Source organism: Lepidothrix coronata, unplaced genomic scaffold (genome assembly GCF_001604755.1).
Source record: "Lepidothrix coronata isolate B3197 unplaced genomic scaffold, Lepidothrix_coronata-1.0 Scaffold32, whole genome shotgun sequence".
Lineage (NCBI taxonomy): Eukaryota > Metazoa > Chordata > Aves > Passeriformes > Pipridae > Lepidothrix > Lepidothrix coronata.
The window spans coordinates 5,183,247-5,205,588 of NW_016690212.1; the positions used below are offsets into that span (position 1 = coordinate 5,183,247).

The 22,342-nt window shown below is 39.4% G+C and overlaps 1 protein-coding gene across 6 annotated transcripts in view; it reads left to right on the top strand.

The window, feature by feature from the left end:
• Positions 1–22,342, top strand: part of SRPK2 (SRSF protein kinase 2) — a 142,123-nt gene that overhangs the window by 38,392 nt on the left and 81,389 nt on the right. The window contains exon 1 of one of the 6 annotated variants that reach the window (XM_017811415.1): positions 10,117–10,314. The exons of 3 other annotated variants lie outside the window; for them this stretch is intronic. In XM_017811415.1, coding sequence (XP_017666904.1) covers positions 10,277–10,314 — 38 coding nt within the window. In that variant the 5' untranslated portion in view covers positions 10,117–10,276. Of the gene's footprint in view, positions 1–10,116; positions 10,315–10,690; positions 10,810–22,342 lie in introns of those variants that run through there. 2 more of the 6 variants (XM_017811418.1, XM_017811414.1) reach the window with 2 other exon arrangements.

A 22,342-nucleotide genomic window follows, 5' to 3' on the forward strand; every position in this document is an offset into this window, starting at 1 on the left:
AGAAAATGCTATTATCAGAAGGATCCTAACACAATAACAATTGTACACTAGATTGTAAAAGGAATAAATTAGAAATATTTTGGATTAGAAATCAGAAACTGCTCGTTTTGTCTAGAGAGTTAAGTCAGTAAAGATATTAGAAGTGATGTAGTTTGAGAGTGTCTAACACTCCATTATTTTGCTGGAACTTGAATTTTTTTCAACTTCAGCAGAAAAGCTGTCCATGCACACCCAGCAAACCATTTGCCTCGCTCTAGACAAGGTTTGGAAAATACAGCTAATGACTTACTGTGTTTTAACTTGGATTAATAACTTCTTAAATTACTCTGTCTCTACTACCTAATGTCCAACTGTTTCCATATGGAGATGTTTTTTGCCTAGTAATAGAAAACAATTGGCAACTGATTTTCAAGGGCAGGAGGATACATTTTAACATACTTAAAATATTTTGGGAATTTTTTTTCCTCAAAATGGATAAACTCGTAGAAATAACCTTTCTGTTTCCCAGCAGCTCCAAGAAATTTTCTCAACTATGTCCTTGTCCCCTCCAAACAAAAACCTTTCTCATGAAGGTTAAATACATATAAATAATGAAATTCAGTATATAAATAATTAGGAAATAACAAGCACTGTCATGTTTGGGGTTAATAGTGCTTTCTTTGGTGTGCTTTACTGGTGTGCTTTACTGGTATTTAATGTGACAAGTAGTTATGCAAAAAGAAGCTTAATTTTTTTTTTTCCTTTGCAGAAAGGCTTTTTGTACAACCACAGATTTTCAAACAAACTTTTGGCAGAGTTGTTTAGTGGCCTGAGATGGGAGGAGAGAGGGAAAAGCAACAACTTGGTGCTGGGCATACATCTGGTACAGCAAACGCTGCCAGACTCAGCAGAACAACTAGAATGAAGAATTCCTCTTACTGTCACCTTTGTGTTTCAGTAAGCACTTTATTAATGAGTTGTACAGTCTGGCAAAAGATCAAATGACAGATTATGTCAACAAGGCTTAGTTAAGTTACATGGGTGACTAAAAGAAATTCAAATTCATTGTTAGGTTTAACTGCAATTCTGCTTTCTTGTGTTCATAATGGGCTGTTTGTAGAGTAATTGTAGCATGTCGTAATGCTTTTCTTCTTAAATACCTAATGCTTCCTCAAATTTATCTACAAACTTCCTTCAAAGATTCCCATATATAATTTGACTTTTAAAAAATTCTTCCCAGGTATTACTTATGTGACTTATGTTATATATTTATATATTTGGAAGGTAATTATTTAAACAAATAAAAGGCAAATTCATCTGTGTATTTTGTATGCTTTCTTCCTTTTTGGAGAAGCAGAAACAAACTTGACTGTATTGTGGATGTTCTCAAGCTTCTCATTTCCACTCTTGTGATCTGCAGTGTATGTTTCCTTTCCTACCATGTTTCATTCCTTTCTGTATCCTGTGTTTTTCAAGGTCCTCCTCATGGTGAAGGTTCAGCGAAATGAAGTTTTAAAATGATAGTACTGTTGTCGCTGTTTTTCTTGAATAAAATACCATTTTTAAGTATGTCCTCAATGAATGATCTTCAATTTTCGTCTGCAAAAACAAGACAATGACTACCATTAAGGTATATAAAGGTATATATCTGTCTTTCAGATTAGCTTTGGCCTCTATTCATGTTAAGGAGAAAAGTGCTAAACACGTAGCAGTCATTTGGATGAAAGATTTCTGTCTTTAAGAATTAGGGTAGATTTAACTCTTGGGTACTAATCGGGGATACTAAGCCATTTTGAAGGAAGACAGGTTTTCCTCAGAATATTTCGTAAAAGTATTACTTTTCAACCTCAGCTCAGGTATGGAAAACTCAGTTTGGAAGGATAATAGTGATATTACTATGAATATATTCTTTAAAAGTACCTGAGCAGATGATTCCAGTAGAGTTTTAAGTATATCAGAAATGTGAAAAATCAATGTTTCTCTGTCTCTGAGATCACTAGAAGATCAGATGTAACCTGTAGTTTTTTAAAGTGAAAGATTCACTACTGTTAAACATTAGGTCCATTTAATGTACTTATAGATACTGAGTAGATCCATCTTTCGATTTATACAAGTGGAAGTAAATGATCCATCAGTGCTGGTCACTTTTTAAACATCACCTCCGAAGGGCACAGGAGCAGGCAATTCCCAAATGTGGGAAGTCAAGCAGGTGAGGCAGAAGGCTGATTTGGCTGAAGAGCTATCTTCTCTTGGAGATAAGGCAAAAAAGGAAAAGTGTATGCCCAGGGGCAGCAAGGTGAAGTGACATGGGAAGAATTCAAAGATTCTGCCTGTTGCTGTAGGGAGAAAATTCATGTGGCCAAAGCTCAGTTGGAGTTGAAGCTGCCAGAAATGTGGGGAACAATAAAAAGACTTTTTTCAAATATATTAATGGCAATAGGCAATATAGAAATATCATTGGCACCTTACAGGATGAGGATGGTCACCTCACAAACAGCGATAGAGACAAGGCAGAGGTGCTTAACACTTCTTTTGCCTCTGTCTTCAACACGGACTATGGACCAAGGGGGTCTCAGTGCTGTGAGCTGGAGGACCATGACTGTGAGAAGGATCAACTCCCAGTCGACCCTGAAATCGTGTGAGATCTGCTGCTACAGCTGAATTCCTACAAATCTGTGGGGTTTGATGGGATTCATCCCAGAATCCTGATGTCATCACAAAGCCTCTTTCACTGATTTTTGAGTGGTGTTGGGAATCCAGAGAGGTCTCGGCTGACTGGAAGCTGGTGAATGTCCTGACTTTCAAGGAGGAGGACCTGGGAAACTACAGGCCTGTCAGTCTCACCTCAGTGCCTGGTAAAGTTATGGAGAAGATTATCACCTGAAAGACAACGCAGTCATTGGTCACAGTCAGCACAACTTTGTGAGAGGAAAGTCCTGCTTATCAAACCTGATTTCCTTTCAAGGCAAGGTAACCCACCTTATTGATCAAGGGAAGCCAGTGGATGTAATCTTTTTGCATTTGAGTAAAGCTTTCCATACTATCTCTCACAGGATCCTTCTGGACAAAATGTCCAGCGCACAGCTGGATAAACACACCATGTGGTGGGTGAGCAATTGGCTCATGGGTGGAGCACAGAGGGTAGTATTGAATGGGGGAACATCAGACTGGAGACCTGTCACTGGTGGGGTTCTGCAGGGCTCCATCTTGGGCCCTGTGCTCTTCAACATCTTCATAAATGAATGACTTGGACACAGGACTGGGAGGGACACTAAGCAAATTTCCAGATGACACAAAACTGGGAAGAGCTGTTGACTCCCTCGAGGCTCTGCAGGGAGGCCCTGCAGAGAGACTGATGTCTTGCCTCAAATTCGAGGGCTGGGCAATCACCAGCCATAGGAAGTTCAACAAGGGAAGGGGCTGGATTCTGCACCTGGGATGGGGCAACCCTGGATGTCTGTACAGACGGGGGAATGAGATGCTGGAAAGCAGTGCCATGGAAAGGGACCTGGAGGTCCTGTTTGATGGCAAGTTGCATATGAGTCAGCAGTGCCCTGGCAGCCAGGAGGGCCAAACGTGTCCTGGGGGGCATCATTCAGAGCGGTAACTAAAACCTGATTCTTACAAAAATGTTTAAAATGCTGTGCATTTCACTGTTACTGACTTTGTCTTATACATGCCTTTAGGAAAGGAGGGAGTTTGCTTTATCATTTTGAAGCAAACAGTTTCTTAAAATGGTGATTTTAATATTTCAAGTATAGCATAACCTTAAAAGTTCTATTGTAATTTCCTCATGCCCTGAGCAAGATATTATTTATGATACTGAAGAGGAATAATACTAAAAATATTAATGTAATCTCCCCAACAGGAGATTGCAAACAGCTGGTTTTCTGTCACTTATTCTTCAGTGAGGCACTCACTGGCTTGTGTTTCAGCATTGCTGTGAATGTTATGCATGAGACACCTGAAGAAGTCTATAAACATACTGGTTTGTTTTTTTTTTCTCACTTCAAAAGCTTAGTAACGTCTGGAAGAACAATTTATTTTAGGGTGGTTATACTCTCTGTGCTTCCATACTACCCCATTTAGTATTCATATGTTTATAAAATTTAGGCTTGCTCCGTGTTTGTGCCATTTTGAAACCCCTGGTGCCAGAGCCTGTGATTCTATTTTAGAACGATTTATTTTAAAAGTACATGATCTAAAACATAGCAACAAGTGAACCTCTCAAGTTGTGTGTAAATCTGCCTAATGTTGTCTAGTGATACCCAGTGCCTCATTGGGAGAATTTTATTTTATTGCTGTCTATACTGTTTAACATGTCACTTGTAAAACAGTTGTCCACAGCTCAAAACATAGATCTGTCCACGTAAAATCACATCAGTGATACCCAAGTTCCTAATTCATTCCTTGACTTCAAGGCTGAACATTTACTTAGAATAGGTAATTTGATTAATTTGCTTTGTGTAGTATTTTCATGTCGGTCTTTAGAGATCGATTTGGGAAGCAGGATTGTTTCTTTTAACAATAACACTGGAAGTAGTCAGCTTAGAGCAGGAGAAGGGTTTTATAGGCAAATTATAAGATCTAAGCAGCTGTAGCACCAATGTGACATAAGTATGGAAAAGACAATGGAGAATAGAGTAGGATGGATATTGATAGGGAAAGAGATGTTTAAAGCTAGTGTAGAAGAAAGACTAAAAACACCTCAAGTTTGTGTCCTAACATACATACCGCACAGAAAATGGAAGAAAAGCCCTAAATCTGTTTATGATCAGCTTACACTAACAAAACATGTGGATGAACCTACTTATTAATTAAAAAATAAGTATATTTTTCTTTCATCTGTTAAGTATAATGTTTATTTTAAAAAGAATGCATGGAAATTTGGGTGGCAAGGGTTTACATTGCAAAAAAATGAAGGTACTTCTGTTTAGCTGCCACTTCATCTCTTCCCTTACTCCCAAAAGGGGGGTGGGGAGAAGCTGTATTAGTTGAGTTCTGCAACAGTGGATCTCTGCCCTGGATAAATTTAATACATGCACCGTCAGTAAGATATTTTAATCTTGACTGATGAACATTTTGTAGACCATTGAGATAATCTGTTTGCGGTAGACATGATTAAATTTTTAGTGAAACAGTGACTTCTGTCAGTTGACTTTGAAATTGTGGTGACTCTGATATCTACCCATATGTCGTAGGGAACAGTTTGTGCAGTGTCATATACCTTGTCCGCACTTTTCCATCTGTTCTTGAGCAGCATTTAGGGTTTTTTTTCCCTTTCTTTTCTTGTGGAGAGCTCTGTGTGTTTTTTATTGATAAAAATAAATAAACAAAAATCCGGGTTAGTTCTGCTCCCCTGTTCTTTTTTCCAGATTATGTTTATATTCCTCAGAGATTCCTAGTTCCCATGTCTGATTTTTTCTTTTTTTTTTACATTATTGAAATAAAAGAACTTCTCTTCTTTGTCTTGCATAAAGAGTTTCTTCTCTTACCCTTTCTGAGGTGGTTTGTTCTAGAATCATTGTGGAAACGTCAGGTTTCTTGGAACCTTTGGCATGATGCTCTCCAACAAGTCCCCTTTGAGTTTAGAAAGTGCTAGCATCTCTTTGTAGAACTCTGCTCTCCATTTTTCCAAGCCTTTGGTCTCTTATTTTTTGACAAAGCAAATTATCTTTCTCTAAAAGATCCCTTCCTGTTTTAAGTTAATGTGGTGTCTTTTTATCTGGTCTAACACACAACTTACACCTGAACATCTCAGAGGACACAAACATCTAGGCTGAAAAAAAAAAAATTCCGAGCACAGATCCCTCTAAATGGTTAGTTTCTGCTTTGTTTTGGTTTAAAGAAATAAAAATCCTGATGATTGTGAAGTCATTTTGGGCAGCACAGAGCCTTTCTGTTTTTTGTTTTCATTCAATCACAGCTTGAATAGTATGGCTTTAGGGACTTAGTGTATCTGCTTTGCTCAGGCCTTGGCTGAGAGCCAGTTGTCTGCCACTCAATCTGTACAGAGTGCAAAATTCCTCAAAGTAGGCTGATAAAGTGCATGGAATGACTGAGGAGTTGGTGACAATGATACTGCTCAATAATTTACATAATAATTTATAAAAATAATTTATTGTTATTCTGTAACTGGAGAAATCAGTTGTATTAACCGCTGCTTTGAGATTTGCAAGCACTAATTTTCATTCATCTTCATCTTTTTTTCAGCCAGTGTTATGATCTGTTCTTCAGGGTGTGGTTCTACTTACAGTAGAACTTGTCTTTTTGTGGCCTCTCAAATTAGGACGGTACAAAAATCAGTGAGAACATAAGTGCTTGCTCACTAAGCAGAGATTCACTGTACCTCCGGGTGCTGATCACTGCAATCATCTAATTAACTTATGAAAGCCTGTAAAGGTGTGGTTTTTTGTCCTGAACAGCCCAGCATTTACCTCTGGGCCACAGCACTTGAAGATCAACCAAAAGTGAAAGTGTTAGTTCTCTTTGTTAGGTTGGAGGGTCTTGACCGAAGAGGCCTTCAGGAAGAGGTGCTGAATTTGAAGGGTTTTTTTCTTTTTTTATTTGGACTTGAGATGCAATTTATATGTTCTAATAAATTCTGTAAATGAGCCCATATTTCTGGATATGTAAATTATAAAAAATCAAAATAAAAAAATGAAAACATTACTGTTTCTGCAGCCATTAGTCTCTTATGGCCTAAAGGCACTTAGTGTAAAACTCATCTGTCTTATTTTGGGGATATTATTGTATCAGGAGTAAAAATGATGGTATCAGCCTGACCTTGATGGTGCAGTATGAATGTGTAAAGGTACAGATTTGCTTTTAAAAATGAACAAAATGGGTCCACTTGTAAAAGTCTTACTTAGCAGAGACAGGAGATAGGTAAATCCCAAATAAGAAAATATTTCAAGTTGACAGAAGAGAAAAAGGGGAAAGAAAAAACTCGAAAACCTTGTGATGGAAGTTTTATCAACTTGTGGAATGGAATGCTCGTTAAAACACTAGAATTTTTTTCTCTTATGAAATCTCATTTAAATTCTTCTTACAGCTGTATTAAATATATCTTTGTTGCCACTTGGTTACCAAAAATAAAACTATATTACGTGCTAAAATACCATGGGGAAGAAATGTTTTTGAATCTCTTGGAACATCTAGAGACTTAAAATTTGCAGTGAAGTAACTTATATTTTGGATTTTGTTTTTAACATTTGTAGGGTATTGTTAGTCTTAATTGTGATAATCCCTAGACATCCATTGAAAAGCCTATGTGGAGGCTTGATTATGGAGTTGATCACTTTATTTCGAACTGCAGACTTTGTTTTGCTATAAAGTCCTGCCTTGTTAGTATCCATTTATATAATCAATTTTCAATTTTAACAGGGTTAAGCATGTTCAGAAGGAATTAAAAAAAACTGTTGGATTATCAGATCGAGGAACATTTTTATAGTCAGTCAGTGCCAAAGATCTGTGGTAGGGGAAATGAGCTTTAGTTTGCATCTCAGAATTCTCAATTTTATCTCTGTCCAAAAGTGAGAGTAAGCAATTGGGAGCACCGCCTTCTAATATTCCTTCATAAAAAAGGGTGGGGGAGGAAAAGCCGAGTACTAAAGGGATAAGTTTGCTCCACAAAGTTTTTGCAACCTTTAGTCTTCTCCATCCCGCAAAAATTTCTGTGATGTAGCTTTTGGTACTGACAATACAAATGTGTTATCACAATGGGTAATGAAAGCATCCTGTTCTTGTTGAACCATATTGGGTCAGAGTAAGAGGAGAGAATCCAAAAAGAATTGCAGGTGTGTTGGTCCTTAAAAAAAAAAAGTAGAAGTACTCTCTTTTAACCTGCGTGATACAAAGTAGGTGTATATTCAGAGACTTGTCACAGTAACTGTTTTCTGAATTTTCTTAAAAGCAGTGTCTTTCTGAAAAATATTTTTGCAGTGTTCTAAAAATGTGGTTGAGTTCTGCAGTAGATCTTTTTGATCATACTGTGCCACTGTTCTTTGGTCTATTTGATCTTGTTTAAAACAATAATTAAAATAAGTAGCAATATATCCAGTGCATTTCATAATTTGTGTGATCAACACCAATGTCCTATGTTGCCCTACAAATCTATTTTAAAATAACAGATGATTGTATAGTTGAAAATGAAGAGGTATTAAAGCTGTTTGTGGAGCCTTTGTGCCATACAGCATAGTTCTTAACACGTCAGAAGTTTTTTTACTGTATTATGAGTGGGTTTTCCAGTGCTCAGGTGTTAGCCACCATGTGGTTCTAAGTTATACTTAACAGCTATACTTGATTACAAAAGTAGATAATTTGGTGTTCGAGGTGCTCACTGGTGTTTTATCATAGATTGTTGGGTTGTTTTTTAATTGGAAAACCCCCCCAAACAGTACCCCAGGGAGTTTTGTTGATGCTGTCATTCCATTTTGTTAGCTGGAGAACTGAGGCACAGAGGGAAAGATGCATGTGGCCTAAGTGAGAACTGCTATGGAACTTTGGTAGTGAGGTCCAAGAGACCAGAGCAGCAAACTTGTTCTTTAGCAGGCTGCAGTTCTGGAGCTACCCAGAACCTGGGAGGCTTCCTAATTGCAGCCTGGACTTTCCTGCAGCAGCTGGACTTCTGCCTGGGTCGGGATGTGCGTCTGAGTATGCAGGGAAGTCTGCTGGTAGCTGTGACTGTAGGAGCACCTGCTGCCTGGGATGGACAATGGTAAAGGAAGGTTTTTTATGGTCCTTGTAGTCACTCAGTGGAGCCAGTTGTGGACATACTGACATTTCACAGACATGTCTTCAAAGATCTGAAAAGCATGTACTTTGGATTCGAGAACTGAGATACTTCTTGGAGTTTCCTCTTATCAGTATCTTCTGGGAAGAACAAGTGGCATATGCTTGATGAGGTGATAATCACTGCTGGCTTGCAACCCTTCCATCAGAGCATGAGGGTGGTAAACTCATTCAAGCAGTTATATTTTTGTAACTTTTGTTGAAAAAAAAAATCTAGTTATCCAGTTTCTCTTCTTCTGTTTTCAGAAATTTCTGAGGCTTTGTACCTGAGATATGTGTAAAGAGAGGAAGAGAGGTCAGATTGAAGCTCTTCTGTCACAGAATGGTTACTCCCAAACAGTGGCTGTAAACGAGTGGACATAGTGTTGCACAGGTCTTACCAGTATTTCCATAGGTGGCACTACTGTCTCTGGTGAGGATAGGATCTTAAAATGATGCTCACATCCATTATATGGTTCTTTGTATTTTTTGGGTCACCAGCCTCTTGACTCCAGAGCTCCTGCTGAATTCACTTTTCAGTAGTGTCTGTCCTGCTTTGACAGGATCTTGTGCACCGAGTGGCAGGGTGATCTCCCCTTGGTGACAGCCACTCCGGGTGTCTGTCCCCGGGTGCGCTGCCAGGCGTTTCGGGAACAAGATACCAGCCCAGGCCTTACAGGTGCTGGATTGGTGATTACAGGATCACAGAATATCCTGAGTTGGAAGGAACCCGAAGGGATCACAGAGTCCAACTCCTGGCCCTGCACAAGACCATCACCAAGAGTCACATCATGTGCCCAAGAGCATTGTCCAAATTCTTCTTGAACTCTGTCAGGCTTGGTGCTGTGACCACTTCCCTGGGGAGCCTGTTCCAGTGCCCAACCACCCTCTGAGTGGATTAAGAGGTATTTAAAAAAAAAAAAAAAAAAAAAAAGAAAAGGAAACTACTTTTCAAGGTATAGTCACAGGGCATTAGAGGCAGAGCACTAAAACCCAAAATCCAGCTCTGCGTATCGCCTTCCATGTCTGGTTTCTCACTCGTGCACGAAAGTAGTGATTTAATACCTCGTTCTTTGTGACAAAAATGATTCAAAGAGCCATATTTTTCAGGGCTTTTGATCTGCAAGGTTTTCGCGGGTGTGCAGCACATCTCCGCGGGGTAACCGGGAAGGCGATCCGTGCCGCGAACCCTTTCTTTCGGCGTTTTTCCCCGGGGCAGGTCCCCCCCGCGTTGTCCCCCGCGGCGAGGGCGGCGGTGGCGCGGCCCCCGCGGCGCCCGCGCGGGCCGTGGCGCGGGGCGGCGCCCCCCGCGCGGCGATGGTTGCGCCCGCCCGCCGCGCGCGGTCATGTGCGCGGGCCCGGCCCTGCGAGCGCGGCTGGGCGGCCTCGCAGAGCGCCGCGTCCCGGGCCTCCGGCGGACAAAAGGGCGCAGGGAAGCGGCTCCCCCGGAAAAGCGAGGGCAGGCGGCGCCGGTGGTGAACGTTTTCTGATTTTTCCAGAAATCAAGCAGAAGACTGAGCTGCTGATGTCAGTTAACTCTGAGAAGTCGTCCTCTCCAGAAAGGTACGGCCGCAAAATCCCCCCCGTCCGCATGAAACGCAGGGGCTTCTCCCTTCTCCCTCCTCCGCGCTGCTGGCATTGTGCGCGTGCTGCATGCTGGATACTGCTCCGTGCCCACCCCGCCACGGCCGCTCCTGTTCCTTGAGCTTTTGTGCATTTCTGCCGAGGTTTGTCGGTCCCATCCCTGTCTCCCGGAGCCCGGCGGGCTGCAGCATGCGGATCCCGGCGGGGCGGGCTGGGCTGGTGCGGACCCCGCGCCCGCTCCTGTCACGCATCGCAGAGACCCCGCGGTTCCGACGGGCTCCTTCCAGCTTAGGTGGATAGGAAATAGAACTTGGCGAAGCGTTTCATGTGGAAAAGGGAGTGTCCTTTGGAAAGTAGCTCAGGAATCGCAAATCCCCCAATTAGTCACATTCTGTAAGATAGATGTGATCCCCGTTCAAGTCTGTGCTAGGAAATGGAGCAGTCGCTGCATGCAGTAATGGTTCATGCCTGCAGGTAAGGACAAAATGACTCAGAAGTGTTTTTAAAGCAATTATTTTATCTGTCAGTCAGATTAGTACAATTTCAAGTAGCTGTTTCATTTTTAAAGAAATACTTAAGAGGTACTAAATGAACGTTTAAGTTTTCTGACGTGAAATAGCCTCCTGGTGATTATTTTGTTGATTTTAAATAATCCAGCCTTGCTCACTTCTGTTTTCCTTGCAAGTGAATTTTAGAAGATTTTTATTTTCGAAACTGCTTAAATCCAGAGAAACATATCATATTTCCCTCCCCCAAATTATTTACAGTAATGATTTTGCCTGTATGCAAAAGACCCACCAAATGTTCTATTTTTGCCATTTTAATATTGGACATTGGGACATTGGGAAAAAAATATTAATTTTAGGTAAAAACGTGTGTTAGGCTGAAATTATTACCTAAGTATATTTTATTGAATGGCTCAGTACAACGTGATAAGGCAATGCATGCTATCTTAAGGAAACAGGCTAAAAGACATCTTTCAGAATGAATGAGTGCTGTGTGGCATGCATGGTTTTAAAAACCAAAATGAGCAATTTAATTTGATTTGTAAGTATATTTGTGTAAGATACGAAGAAGCAAACTGCATTGCCTTTCACCAGCTGTAGTTATAACAAAATATCAGCTATGAGAGAGACAGAAAATGGTGGGGGGGAATGGGATGTTAAGTCACCTTTCCAAAATGGAGAAATATAAGAAGAGCTTTGAGAGAGATTTTATTATTTATTTTTTCAAAATGAAGAATGATGAGGGAAAATGTCAGTGTTTATTTGTTAGCCTTTATCCCAGCGTATGCCAAAAATTTTTAAATACAAGGCTCATAAAATGGTGGTGTTGACAGAGAGGATGATGGAGTGAAAATAGTAAAGGAAACAGGTGTTAACTTGATTTTTGGAAACACTTTTGTTGGCATTGCTGTGGGGAAATTTGGTATATAATACAGATATTTATCTTATCAATATGAATTTTCTGCAGCACCCTACAACTGATCAGTGTGGTTTTGAGCAGAACGTGCTCATAGTTGAACTAATGGTAGTCCTAGACGAAGAGGTCCTTGTAAAGGATTGTAACACACAATTAGAAAAAGATACATTTGTCTGAGATTCATTTGTAAGCCATTCATTAAAAAGTAAGATTTTTTTAAAACAGCGTGATGTGAATGAGGATTAAAATGTGAATATTATATATGGACATAGATTTCTTTTAAGGATTTAAATATGTGATACTGTTCACCTGGAGATCGATTTGACATATCAGCTGTGTGGTCAGTTATAAATGAAAACAACTTAATGTGTTATAGGAGATTTTTTTTTTAATAACCACATTCTTTTCACCTATCCAAAAACAGATTGAATTTTTTTGCAAGCTGTTATGAAACAGTGCTGTCTGTCCTATTAGCCTCCAGTTCCTTTCAAGGCCCTTTGAAAATTGATGTGTAAGAATTTAAAAAGAAATAAATTATAATATTGAGTATCTGAACTGCTGAACTGTCCTTAATCTGCTCTGTAGAAAAATTGTGCTTGTACCATACAGACATGAGAATATGCATGTTTTTGACAAACACGGAAAGGGAATTCATACTTGCATATTTATTTATTTATTGCCAGTTTTTTACCCTTGCTCCTAGTGGTTGGACTTTTTGAGAAGCTCGAGTTGTCTGTGTGGGAATGCTGGGTGGAAGGAAAGAGTCCATGGCTTGTTTCTTGTTTTCCACGCTAGCAGAGGCTGCTAGACAGCGCTTGCATAGCTGGAGGGGAGGGGAGGGGAGAGGAGAGGAGGTGCTCTGTGCACTTACAGAAACCGATGAAATGGGAATACAGAAGCAGTGAGGGAGAAGCCCATTACTTGCCTCTTTCTTTGGTTGGTCTTTGTTTTTACAAGACAGTTTAGCGTTTGTAGGTTTTCCTGCTCATTTGGCAAGTTCAACATGCTGTCACGTCCTAATGATGAGAAGGAAGCTGGAATATAATGGATGGTTTGGCTGTTATGGAAGCTCAGCGTTTTAGAAATCCTGCAGTGCTCTCTTAGGATAGTTGTTTGTTGTGTTTTTAAGATGCTTTCAGGAGACATTAACAAGAAAGATGAACACTTTTGTTGAGGAACCTCTGAGATATTAAAGACATTGGCAGCCTTGAAAAGTAAATTAATACAAACCTGAGACATTGTTCATAGATTCATCTTTCTTTCCCCTTCTCCCTAGAAAAACTGTAGTTGCAGATGTGAGGGGATAAGATACCTGTTTTTTTGGTGTGTTATGGGATATTCATTAAGCTGACATGATCAGACAGCATCTATGAGACCGAAATTTCCGAGTAGTTAATGCTGCCCATGAATGTGTTAGCAGCCTCTGACAAAGTCCTTGTTCCTTGTTGATAAGGTAACCCGGGTAACTGCGGATGTGTGTGTGCACATGGACGGGTGTGGTGGATCAGGTATCCTGCTGCAGCTTGTGTCACTGAATTGATTTGTTTGGGTGTCTGAGCTTTAAGTAGACCATGGAAATGTGTTCCTACAAGGTGCTTACGGTGTGGCACACGCGTGAGTTCTTTATCTAATAGGGAGTAATTTAACTACTCCCATGTGCTTTACCTTTCACTGGAGGCTGCGTGAGGTTACTGGTCCAAACCTTGCAGATGTCAGGAGGAAGCAAGTAGCAGCACCCAGACAGAGGAGGATGGTCTTTCAGGAGTCCTCCAAGAAAGCAAAAATACTTTCATTTCTCTTGTATGAGTTATGCCCTCATCTACAGTACAGTGAGCCCTTTGAGCTGCAGATTTTCTTTTTTGACCTTTTTAAGGGCTTTGTGGAACTGTTGGTAAGTTTCTGTTTCATTTTGAGAAAAGTCAGATCTTCTCCCAGATCACTTTCTACTCTTTAGCCTGCAAACCCAATGTATATAGTATTTTTCTTATTTATATTTTAGGACAGAGAACTAGGTATTTTTTAAGTCTGGTTTTGAATTCTAAATTTGTCATCTTAGCAATGCAGTTTGACTATGGCATGTTTACTGGTAAAGATTATTAGCAAGGCTGATGAGTCTCAAGTGTTTGACCTGCTCTTTTTCTCTCTCTCTGCAAAGGCTGCACGCTCATGTTTCTTTGAAATGAGTTTCTGCTTCAGTGTTTTCCAAAAAAATTAATAGCAGCCACTTATGAGCAGTCTTAAAATAGATAAGTGGTATGTGTGTAATTCAATTTTTATGATTTTGAGGGGTTTTATAAATAACAGTAAAGGGAAGATACTTTCAAGTGACAGTAGGACAGCCAAGTTTGTGTTAATCAATGTGTAGAAGTATTTGGGGTGGGTGGTGCAGGCAAGGTTAAAGGAATGGTGGTTTTGGTTTGGGGTTTTGGGCTTTTTTTTAGCCTTGGGCTATGTATACCCCTCTCTCTTTGCAATTTATCTTTGCAAAGCAAATTAATGTATTTCTCAGTGCTTTTATGTGGTTTCTTCATCAGATCATGCCAAGAATGCAGTCAGGGATAAAGGAGGAAGAAATCTAAAATAATGAGGAGGAGGAGAAAAGATGGAGACTGAGTAATGTCTGCTTCTTTTTCGAAAAGACCTAATGTTAATTGTGAGAAGAGGCATTGTAAAACAAGTTATGATGCTGAAAGATTCCTTCAGGTTTAGGAATGTGAGGGAATTTTTTAATTCTGCTTTTGTGTGTGGTTTTCTTTTTTTAGTTTAATTTAATTGTGGATGCACTACGTCTCCTAAGGCAGAAATGTAACTTGTACTAAAATGTAAAAATAATGTTTAAGGTAGAAAAACTGTCAGCTCACAACATTCAGTATAAGCTGACATTGCTGTGTGTCAGATAAATATTTTGGAAAAATTATTAGATAATAGAGAATTATAAGATAACGATTCTATTATTTATGCAACTAACATTGATACAAAAAATAATTGTCAGAATAATGCAACTATTTCATCAGTTCCAGTAAATTTTAAACACATTTTCAAAATATGTTATTTTCTTTAGCTTTCTCCCTGCTTTACTTATTCTTTTTTATAGGGTAAAAGAAATACTGCGTGACTCCATTTCAGGATAGTTCAAATTCATTTTTAGTAGTTATACAACTATAACTTACCTCTCTTGTTTAATATATGATAACAGTTAACAGTGTATATTTTTCCCTCTTTTTTTTTTTTTTCAAAATTACAAGCTAACACTATTTATTGTATTTTATCTCAGAAGTAGAAAGAAAATCATTCTGTCTTAATGTTGGCCCTAAGCTGTTTGGCAGGGAGGCACTTTATTCCTCTGCCAACTCTGTTGAGTGACCATGTTCTGTGTAGCTGTCTTAGGCTAGGTGCTTAATTTTAAATTAACAGTCCTAGACCAAAATAAATCCTATGTTTTGTGTGCTTTCCATATTAAAGGTTTCACAGTCTCATTGTTTTAGCATGCAAGGCTTTTAAGTGAAGTATGAAAGCGATGTAGAGGCAAGGAATGCTGCAACGTGCCATTGTCTTCGTGTAGGAAAAAAATGGAAATAGAAGCAACCACTTGTGGAGCATCTTTTTCACTTGAAGTGATATTTTTAGAGGACGTTGCACTCTTTTTAGAACTGGTAGTGCCTCTGTCAGTTTATCAGTAGGCTTTGAAAAGATTGAGAATTTGAAGTGTATTTTGGTTTTCGGTGATAGACTTTGTTTATTTCTGTGTGTCTGGAATTTCTGCTATAAGTAAGAAAATTGGGTACTTTGATACTTAATCACAAATGAAATACGTCACTAGTATTCCTACTATTGAGATGGTCTGTGCACTACTCATTTTTTTTTCTATCATTAGGAACGTTTCCTCATGCAGGTGTTGTGAGGCATTCTAATATACCTTCTGAAAACTAAAAATCTCATGTTTTGTCACTTCCTGTTAGAAGTAAAATTAGAGAATTTTAAGAAAGGGAGAGATTGAAGGTTCTGAGGGGTTGTACAAGGTTTTCCTGTATGAGAACTGGCTCAAGCAATGCAGTGATGATTAGAACACAGTTATTTGATGGCTAAAAAAAAAAAAGTAAAAAAATTGAAAACTATGACTTGCACAATCTACTTTCTAAGATAAATATAAATATTCTGATTCCGTTTCAGGGTAAAATGTCAGGAAAAAAAATATCAGGTCGTTTTAAGCAAAACCTTTTGTATTAGAAATTCAGTCTATGTCATGACTTGAAACTTTTTGCCTAATCACTGTCTTAGTCATGCTTTCGCTAAAATGTCCACTCCAGGCCCCTAGACAGATGGTACAGGAATGTTACCTGATATATGGCATAAAAAAAATGTGTAACTGTGCCCAGTGATTGCATTTCTGTTGTCGCTGTGCTGTCTTACAGGATAAATTAATTTGTGATTTTTCTGCCTCTTCACATTATACACTCGTTCATATTATATACTTAAAAATCAATAATAAAATATTTAGACATTCTTATAATTCAGTACATTTATTATGTTATGATATGTGGATTTTCAGTGATCTGCAGTTGATGTAGTTACCAAGGCATGCTAGCTACAGATTAAAGAAATGAATGCCAATTTAAGCATTCCATTTTGTTGCGTATTTTGTGTATTATAAGCATAATATCAGGAAATTGTGGCATCTCTGAGCTTCTGACTTGATGTGAATCGTAACATGCAGTTTGGAGGATATCCAGACTTCCAGTTGACTGCAAAGTACCATTTCTGTCCAAAGGGTATTATGACCAGAAGGTGTTTTACTAGTTCTATCTTCAGGAATTTTACACTCCTGTGGCAGTATCTGCCCTAGGTGTTTCTGTATTTTCTTCAAAACTCACCTTTAGTTTTGGGTAAACTGACAAAATCTAAAAAGTCAGTGTTACCTTAAAAACAAATCTGAAGTTTATCTCATCTAGGATGCCTGCCAAAGTCATGCTGATATTTCTGACTGGTTGGATAGTGAATTGGTATTTCCTTTCCTTTTGCTTCATTCTCTTTTTTTATTCTTTAAAACTCCAGTTATGAAACAAATGTGTGCAGTTCCAAGCTTTGCCTGTTGTATGTGCTACAAATGAAGGAATTCCAGTTATTTACCAAGTTTGTCTACACAGCTTTCTTTGTCTGATTACAGCCTTAGATCAGTCAGACTGGTTGATTGTTTCTCTTTCTTGACTGGACAATGTTCGAAACCAGAACCACATCCCATGTAGATGTACTATTTGTATGAAATTTTGGCCATCGTGTTTAATAGGATGTTCAGAAGGCACATTAAATAACCTCTGTGTACTGATAAAAGTGTCCTCATTCTGTCTTGATGTCTGCTAAACCAACAAATGACTGTAAATTGGTTCCCTCATTTACTAAAAAATGGTATTCTCTTCTCAAGACATTGCGAACCATCTGTATTTTAGTGTTGTGGTTGTTAATCTTGAAGACTTCTCTTCCGAAACTTGGAGCATAATGCTGTGGAAAGGAAAAGAATTTCTTAAATCTACTTCTTGTTTGGTAAAATGTCATTGGAGTAACATGAAACCTTGTAAGAATTCAGTGCCTTGTTTTAATGAAGCAACTTCCAATGCCCAAATCTACTGGGATGTTCACAGGCTTCCCAAGAAGGCAAGGACTTGACCTTTCTTCTGTTGCTTGATACTACTGAGCATGGTGAGAGTGTACATCTTTTCTGTGGGCAAAGAAGGTTGTATTACTGCAGAAACTATTAAACTACGTGTCTGTTCTGTGTTGTCAAAGCTAAAGTTCTGGCAGAAACTGGGAGAATTGTTTTTGTCATTAATACTACTGGAAAGAGACAGTATTATTTTCTTTTGTAACTGCTGTGTCAGAATATCCAGCAATGATTTTTTTGTGGAGGTGGAAAGGCAGTCTGAAATTCCTGTGGATTTCAGTGGACAGCAGTTCTGTTAGTCTGTATCCAGCATCAGGAGCTGCAGATTCTTGTCTATCATCTTCAGCTGCTGTAGCCACTGTCCACAAAAGCATTCAGTTCCTGCCATGCCCACATACCAGACAGACGTGTATCCACCTCTGTTTATTTCATGCCATGAACTGGAATGGAAGATGTTTGGAATTAGCTCAGCTCTTTATGAATCCTTCTATAAAAGGATTACCTTACCCCTAAGAGACCACGTGTGGTGGTTTCCTCTGAGTGGTGCTTTGTCATCCCCAGTATGACAGTGTAAAGCCTTTCTGACAGATCGTGTTGCATATGTGACAAGAATCAGGAATTTCCACTGCTGCTCGGTGTCCTAGCTATGAGAAGTGCCAGCTTCCGAGAAGACTAATACAGCTTGGGTCCAAGACTTCCCTAAGATATGAAAAAGATGATCAATTACAGTGATTCTGAAGTACATTTTTCTCAGTTAAAACCTTTTATTCTGTTATAAATAAGAGTACAAACAGTCTTCGTGGATTTAGTTATAAGTCTCACTTGGCTCCTTTCCAAGTAATTAATGTTTCAGAGCATTAGTCTAGAAAGCCAACTAAAGAGGGATACAGCCTTCCTCAGAATGCTTTCACAACAGAAGTGAAATAATAGAGAACTTACGAAGAAATTATCGGTGATCAAGGAAAAACTTTTTCCCTTTCTCACAAGTATCTGTGGGTGGTTTACTGAGATGGTGAATTAGTTTAGACTGCATTCCATGGGCACCCCACCTGAAGTATGGTGCCCGAGAATGCTTTTTTTTTTTTTTTGTGCAGACCAGTAATATTTAAAGGTGTTGTTGCTTTTTATGGCAATCTGTTTTACAAGTTAATGTAGATCTACCTTGTTTCACCTGTATTTTTGCATTATTTATGTTACTCTTCTGTTGGTGTACAGTGGAATCCTGACTTGAAAAGAAAACATACAGGAAAGAATCGGTCAAGATTCTTTTCCAATGTGTTTAGCACATAGGAATTTCAAGGACTATTAAAAGAACCAGAGGTCATCCACTTGAAGTAGAACAGTGTCCAAGACTGCCAATACATTTTTTGACTATCATTTAAATACTCGGGGGTTTACAAAATGCCGTAGCAAAACTGCATGGAGTGTGTTCCAATAGATGCCAGGACAGCTTAAGCAGCGTAGTAAAAGACTTAAGACTACCCCAAACTCGAACCTAAGGCAGATTTAGACAGTTTGCCTTCCAAGTGTCACTGATAGCTTTGCTAAGAAACTTGCTAAAGGTATGTGTCCTTTTAGCCATGCCAGTTGTTCGAGGTAGCCAAACATGGAGGGCTCTGGGTCCCAGGGGCAGTACCTCCTGTCATAGCTAAATGGGTAAGTGCAAGGCTGCTGTAGTTCTGTGTCCCCAGGGCCAGGCAGGAAGGAGCACTATTCCCAGTAGGGGTGTGTGCATGTGCACACGCTCCTGTATGGAAAATGCATATGCTGCTGGCCACACAGAGGCTCAAGCCAGTGCTGTTATTGGCACCCACATAAACACACACACAGAGCATTCAAGCAAGAACTGCATGGACATGCTCTTCTTTTTCCTTCTTTCAGCTTCTCACAATGCAAGTCCACTGGTGGAATTTTCACAGAAACACACACGTGCCCTATGGGTACCCCCAGTAGCTGGTTTCAAATGCTCTGTGTGGTTGCTGAAGCCTTGACCACTGGTGGCCCCTAGTTGCTGACACCATGAGCCCCTGAGGTTTGTGTTCTCACTCCAGTTGCTGGCACTTGGACCTCATCTGCTTGCTGGCCAGTCTGACTTGAAGTTGACTTGAGTTCACACGTACACACCCTAAATAGAAAGTGCATCCACAAGGAAGACAGATACAGGGTTTGATGACGATATAGGGTTGACTGTCATGATCAAGGGCAGGGCTTAGTCAGATAAGTGCACTGACCAGCCACTCACTTGCACTGGACCTGCCCCATTTATCCTTTCTCCCTGCTGTTTTCCCGTATCTGTTTCTCACTTATCCATCTTTATACCTTTCTTCACCTCTAATGCTTTCCCTAAACAATATCATGGCAAGTTTTACACAATTCCAAAATGTTCTTCCTCCCTGCATCCCATAAAAAATCCCATACCCCTTAAGACAATAACCTTTAGTTTTCAAGGTGTTTTCTGGGGACACAGTTTCCTCCTTGACTCATCTTGGTGGGTTTCACACTGGGGGAATATGGTCTAATTGGTGGTCGTGGGAGTAGCTGATTCACATGCTGCATTTTCACTGTTGAGGTTGTTAGAGTTTACCTGTTGCTTTTCTGCTGATCCTTGCTGGATCTGTTTCTGTTATGATTAGCTTTTAATCAGATAACCTAACACTGGTCTCCCAGGTGCCTAGTAGCACCTCTCAAAACTGGATCTAGGCCTGTTTGGATTTTTGGCCATCTGATTTGGGCATCCAAAAGATTGACATTAGCTGAGGATACAAAATGCACAAATACTTTACTTTTCAGTCTCTCGGAAGATTAGTATTGCAGAGTTTTGTCTACTGCTTAACTCCTATTCATTTTATAGACCTGTATTTCTGGAAAGGAAAAGTGAGGTATCTTCTTACCATGTGATAAATACTCTGTGCTGGAGACTTGGAGCTGTTAGATGTATTAGGCTCACACATCTAATGAATGCAAAGCTCACCAGTGACCAGAAGCAAGTAATGCTGCTTACTCTGCTGAAGTGGTATCTGTGCTTGTTGCAAAACCCATTTGAGGTAACACAGCACAGATAATGCATAATAATAGTAAGCAGCTCTGGAGCCTAAGTCATCTCAAACTGGACATCCTGCCTCTCTGCATTCTGGTCCAGAAAAGAGCTGTCTGATAATAGCAGTCTGAAAGTGTGAGTTTAAAAAAAGGCAAAAAGCAATCATATTACTCCCCTTCTATCTAAACAAGGTTATGTCTCTAAGGTAGACTGCAAGGCCAGCTAATTTGACCTCCAGGCATCAAGAGATTGCTCAATTCCTTTGGAAGGTAGCTGAGCAGGCAAAAACCACAGAGCCATGATGTGTGTTAGCCAATATCTGGCTATCTGACATCTGTATCCGGAAAATTTGGCATGTATTATTTCTACTCTCAGAGCCCAGGAGATAGGTAAGACTTGAGGCTTTGCCAAGTTGCTTCTCTCTGAAAGAGAAATAGATTATGCGATTCAAAGATCTGTGAGATTTTGTGTGTGTCTGTATGTGTAGTGCTATTTATTTACACAAAACATGTAAACAGAAGTCTATTTGCTTGAGCAGAGTAGAAACAAAGTGCAACGAGCAGCTATTTTACTGATATTTTCAAGTCTGCCTGTCTAGCAAGTACTGTACTAAAAAAACTCCCTTTAAAATTCAAAAAAACAACACCCCAAAACCCCACACAACTCTCTCCTGGAATCACAGGCACAGCATTTTTTGCTGTTTTTTTTCCTGCTTTTTCAGCTGTTGTGTAGAAGACCTAATGTTCCTTTTTTACTGAGCCTGAAAGGAGGATATTCAGCCAACCATCAGCCCTGATTGTAGCCAAATACTGAATGCTTTAGAGAGCAGCTTGATCACAGACATTATTTTTTTAGAATAACAATGCCATACCTAAAATACAACTTTTATAAAAAATCTTTATGCACACTGTAATACCTTTATTAACTTTCTGGACACTGCAGTTTGTTCTCAGGTCATGTTGTGTGGCATGTGAGGACTCCTGCCCTTTACTGCAAATAGCTCTTGTCAGACCTTTCCCATGGACAGGTGTGAGCTGCTTTAAGATCTGTCTTCCAAGGCTTCTGCCAGGTTTTCACTGGCAAGAGTGTTTAGATTTAGTCTGTTCTGGGTTTTGGTTGTATTTTTTTTTTCCCCTAAATGATTGCTTTTCTTCTAGAAAGCCTGACTAGGTTATTGCCTGGTACTTCATCACCCTCCTCCATTAGTCTAAGCCTGTATGAGTCAGCTGGAGCGGATGTACATACTGTCTTCCTTGACTCCTGAAGGCTTCTGAGACCAACTTCTTGGCTCTCTAAACTCCTTATGAGACCTTGGTGTTTTGTCCACAATTAGCAGTTCATATGTGTACTGTTGCCTGCAAAATGTAATCTGAGACTGATTTGCAGTTGAATTTTATATGCAGATAATACAATAGGAGGTTTATCATAGAGGTTTACCTTTACCTCCCACCCCATCTTCATTCCTGTTATCCCTCTTTTTGTTTAGGTACCATTTACTCACAGTCTTCTGTCATCAGTTTTTGTTACCTCATACCTTGGATTTTGTGCTGGTTATTTGAACATCTATTTTAAAGTACTGATGCATTGAAAGAGATGCTGTATATATGAAGTGAAAGTCAGAGACATGAATATGCAGCAGGACTTCACTTCTACATATATATATGTTTGATAATTCAGTTATCAGCTTGTGATGGTTAGAGTTCACAAGAGAAATAATAGAATTTATTGTGATATAGCAAAAAAAATGGTCTAAGTATATACTGAAGGATGAAAATGTTGTGAGGCTTAAATTATATTTGAGATTGCAGAGGAGGCACTTTGTCCTTTCATCCAGGTAGTTGTTGAGTAAGTTCAACAAGACTGGACCCACTGACCCCTGGGGAACACCACTG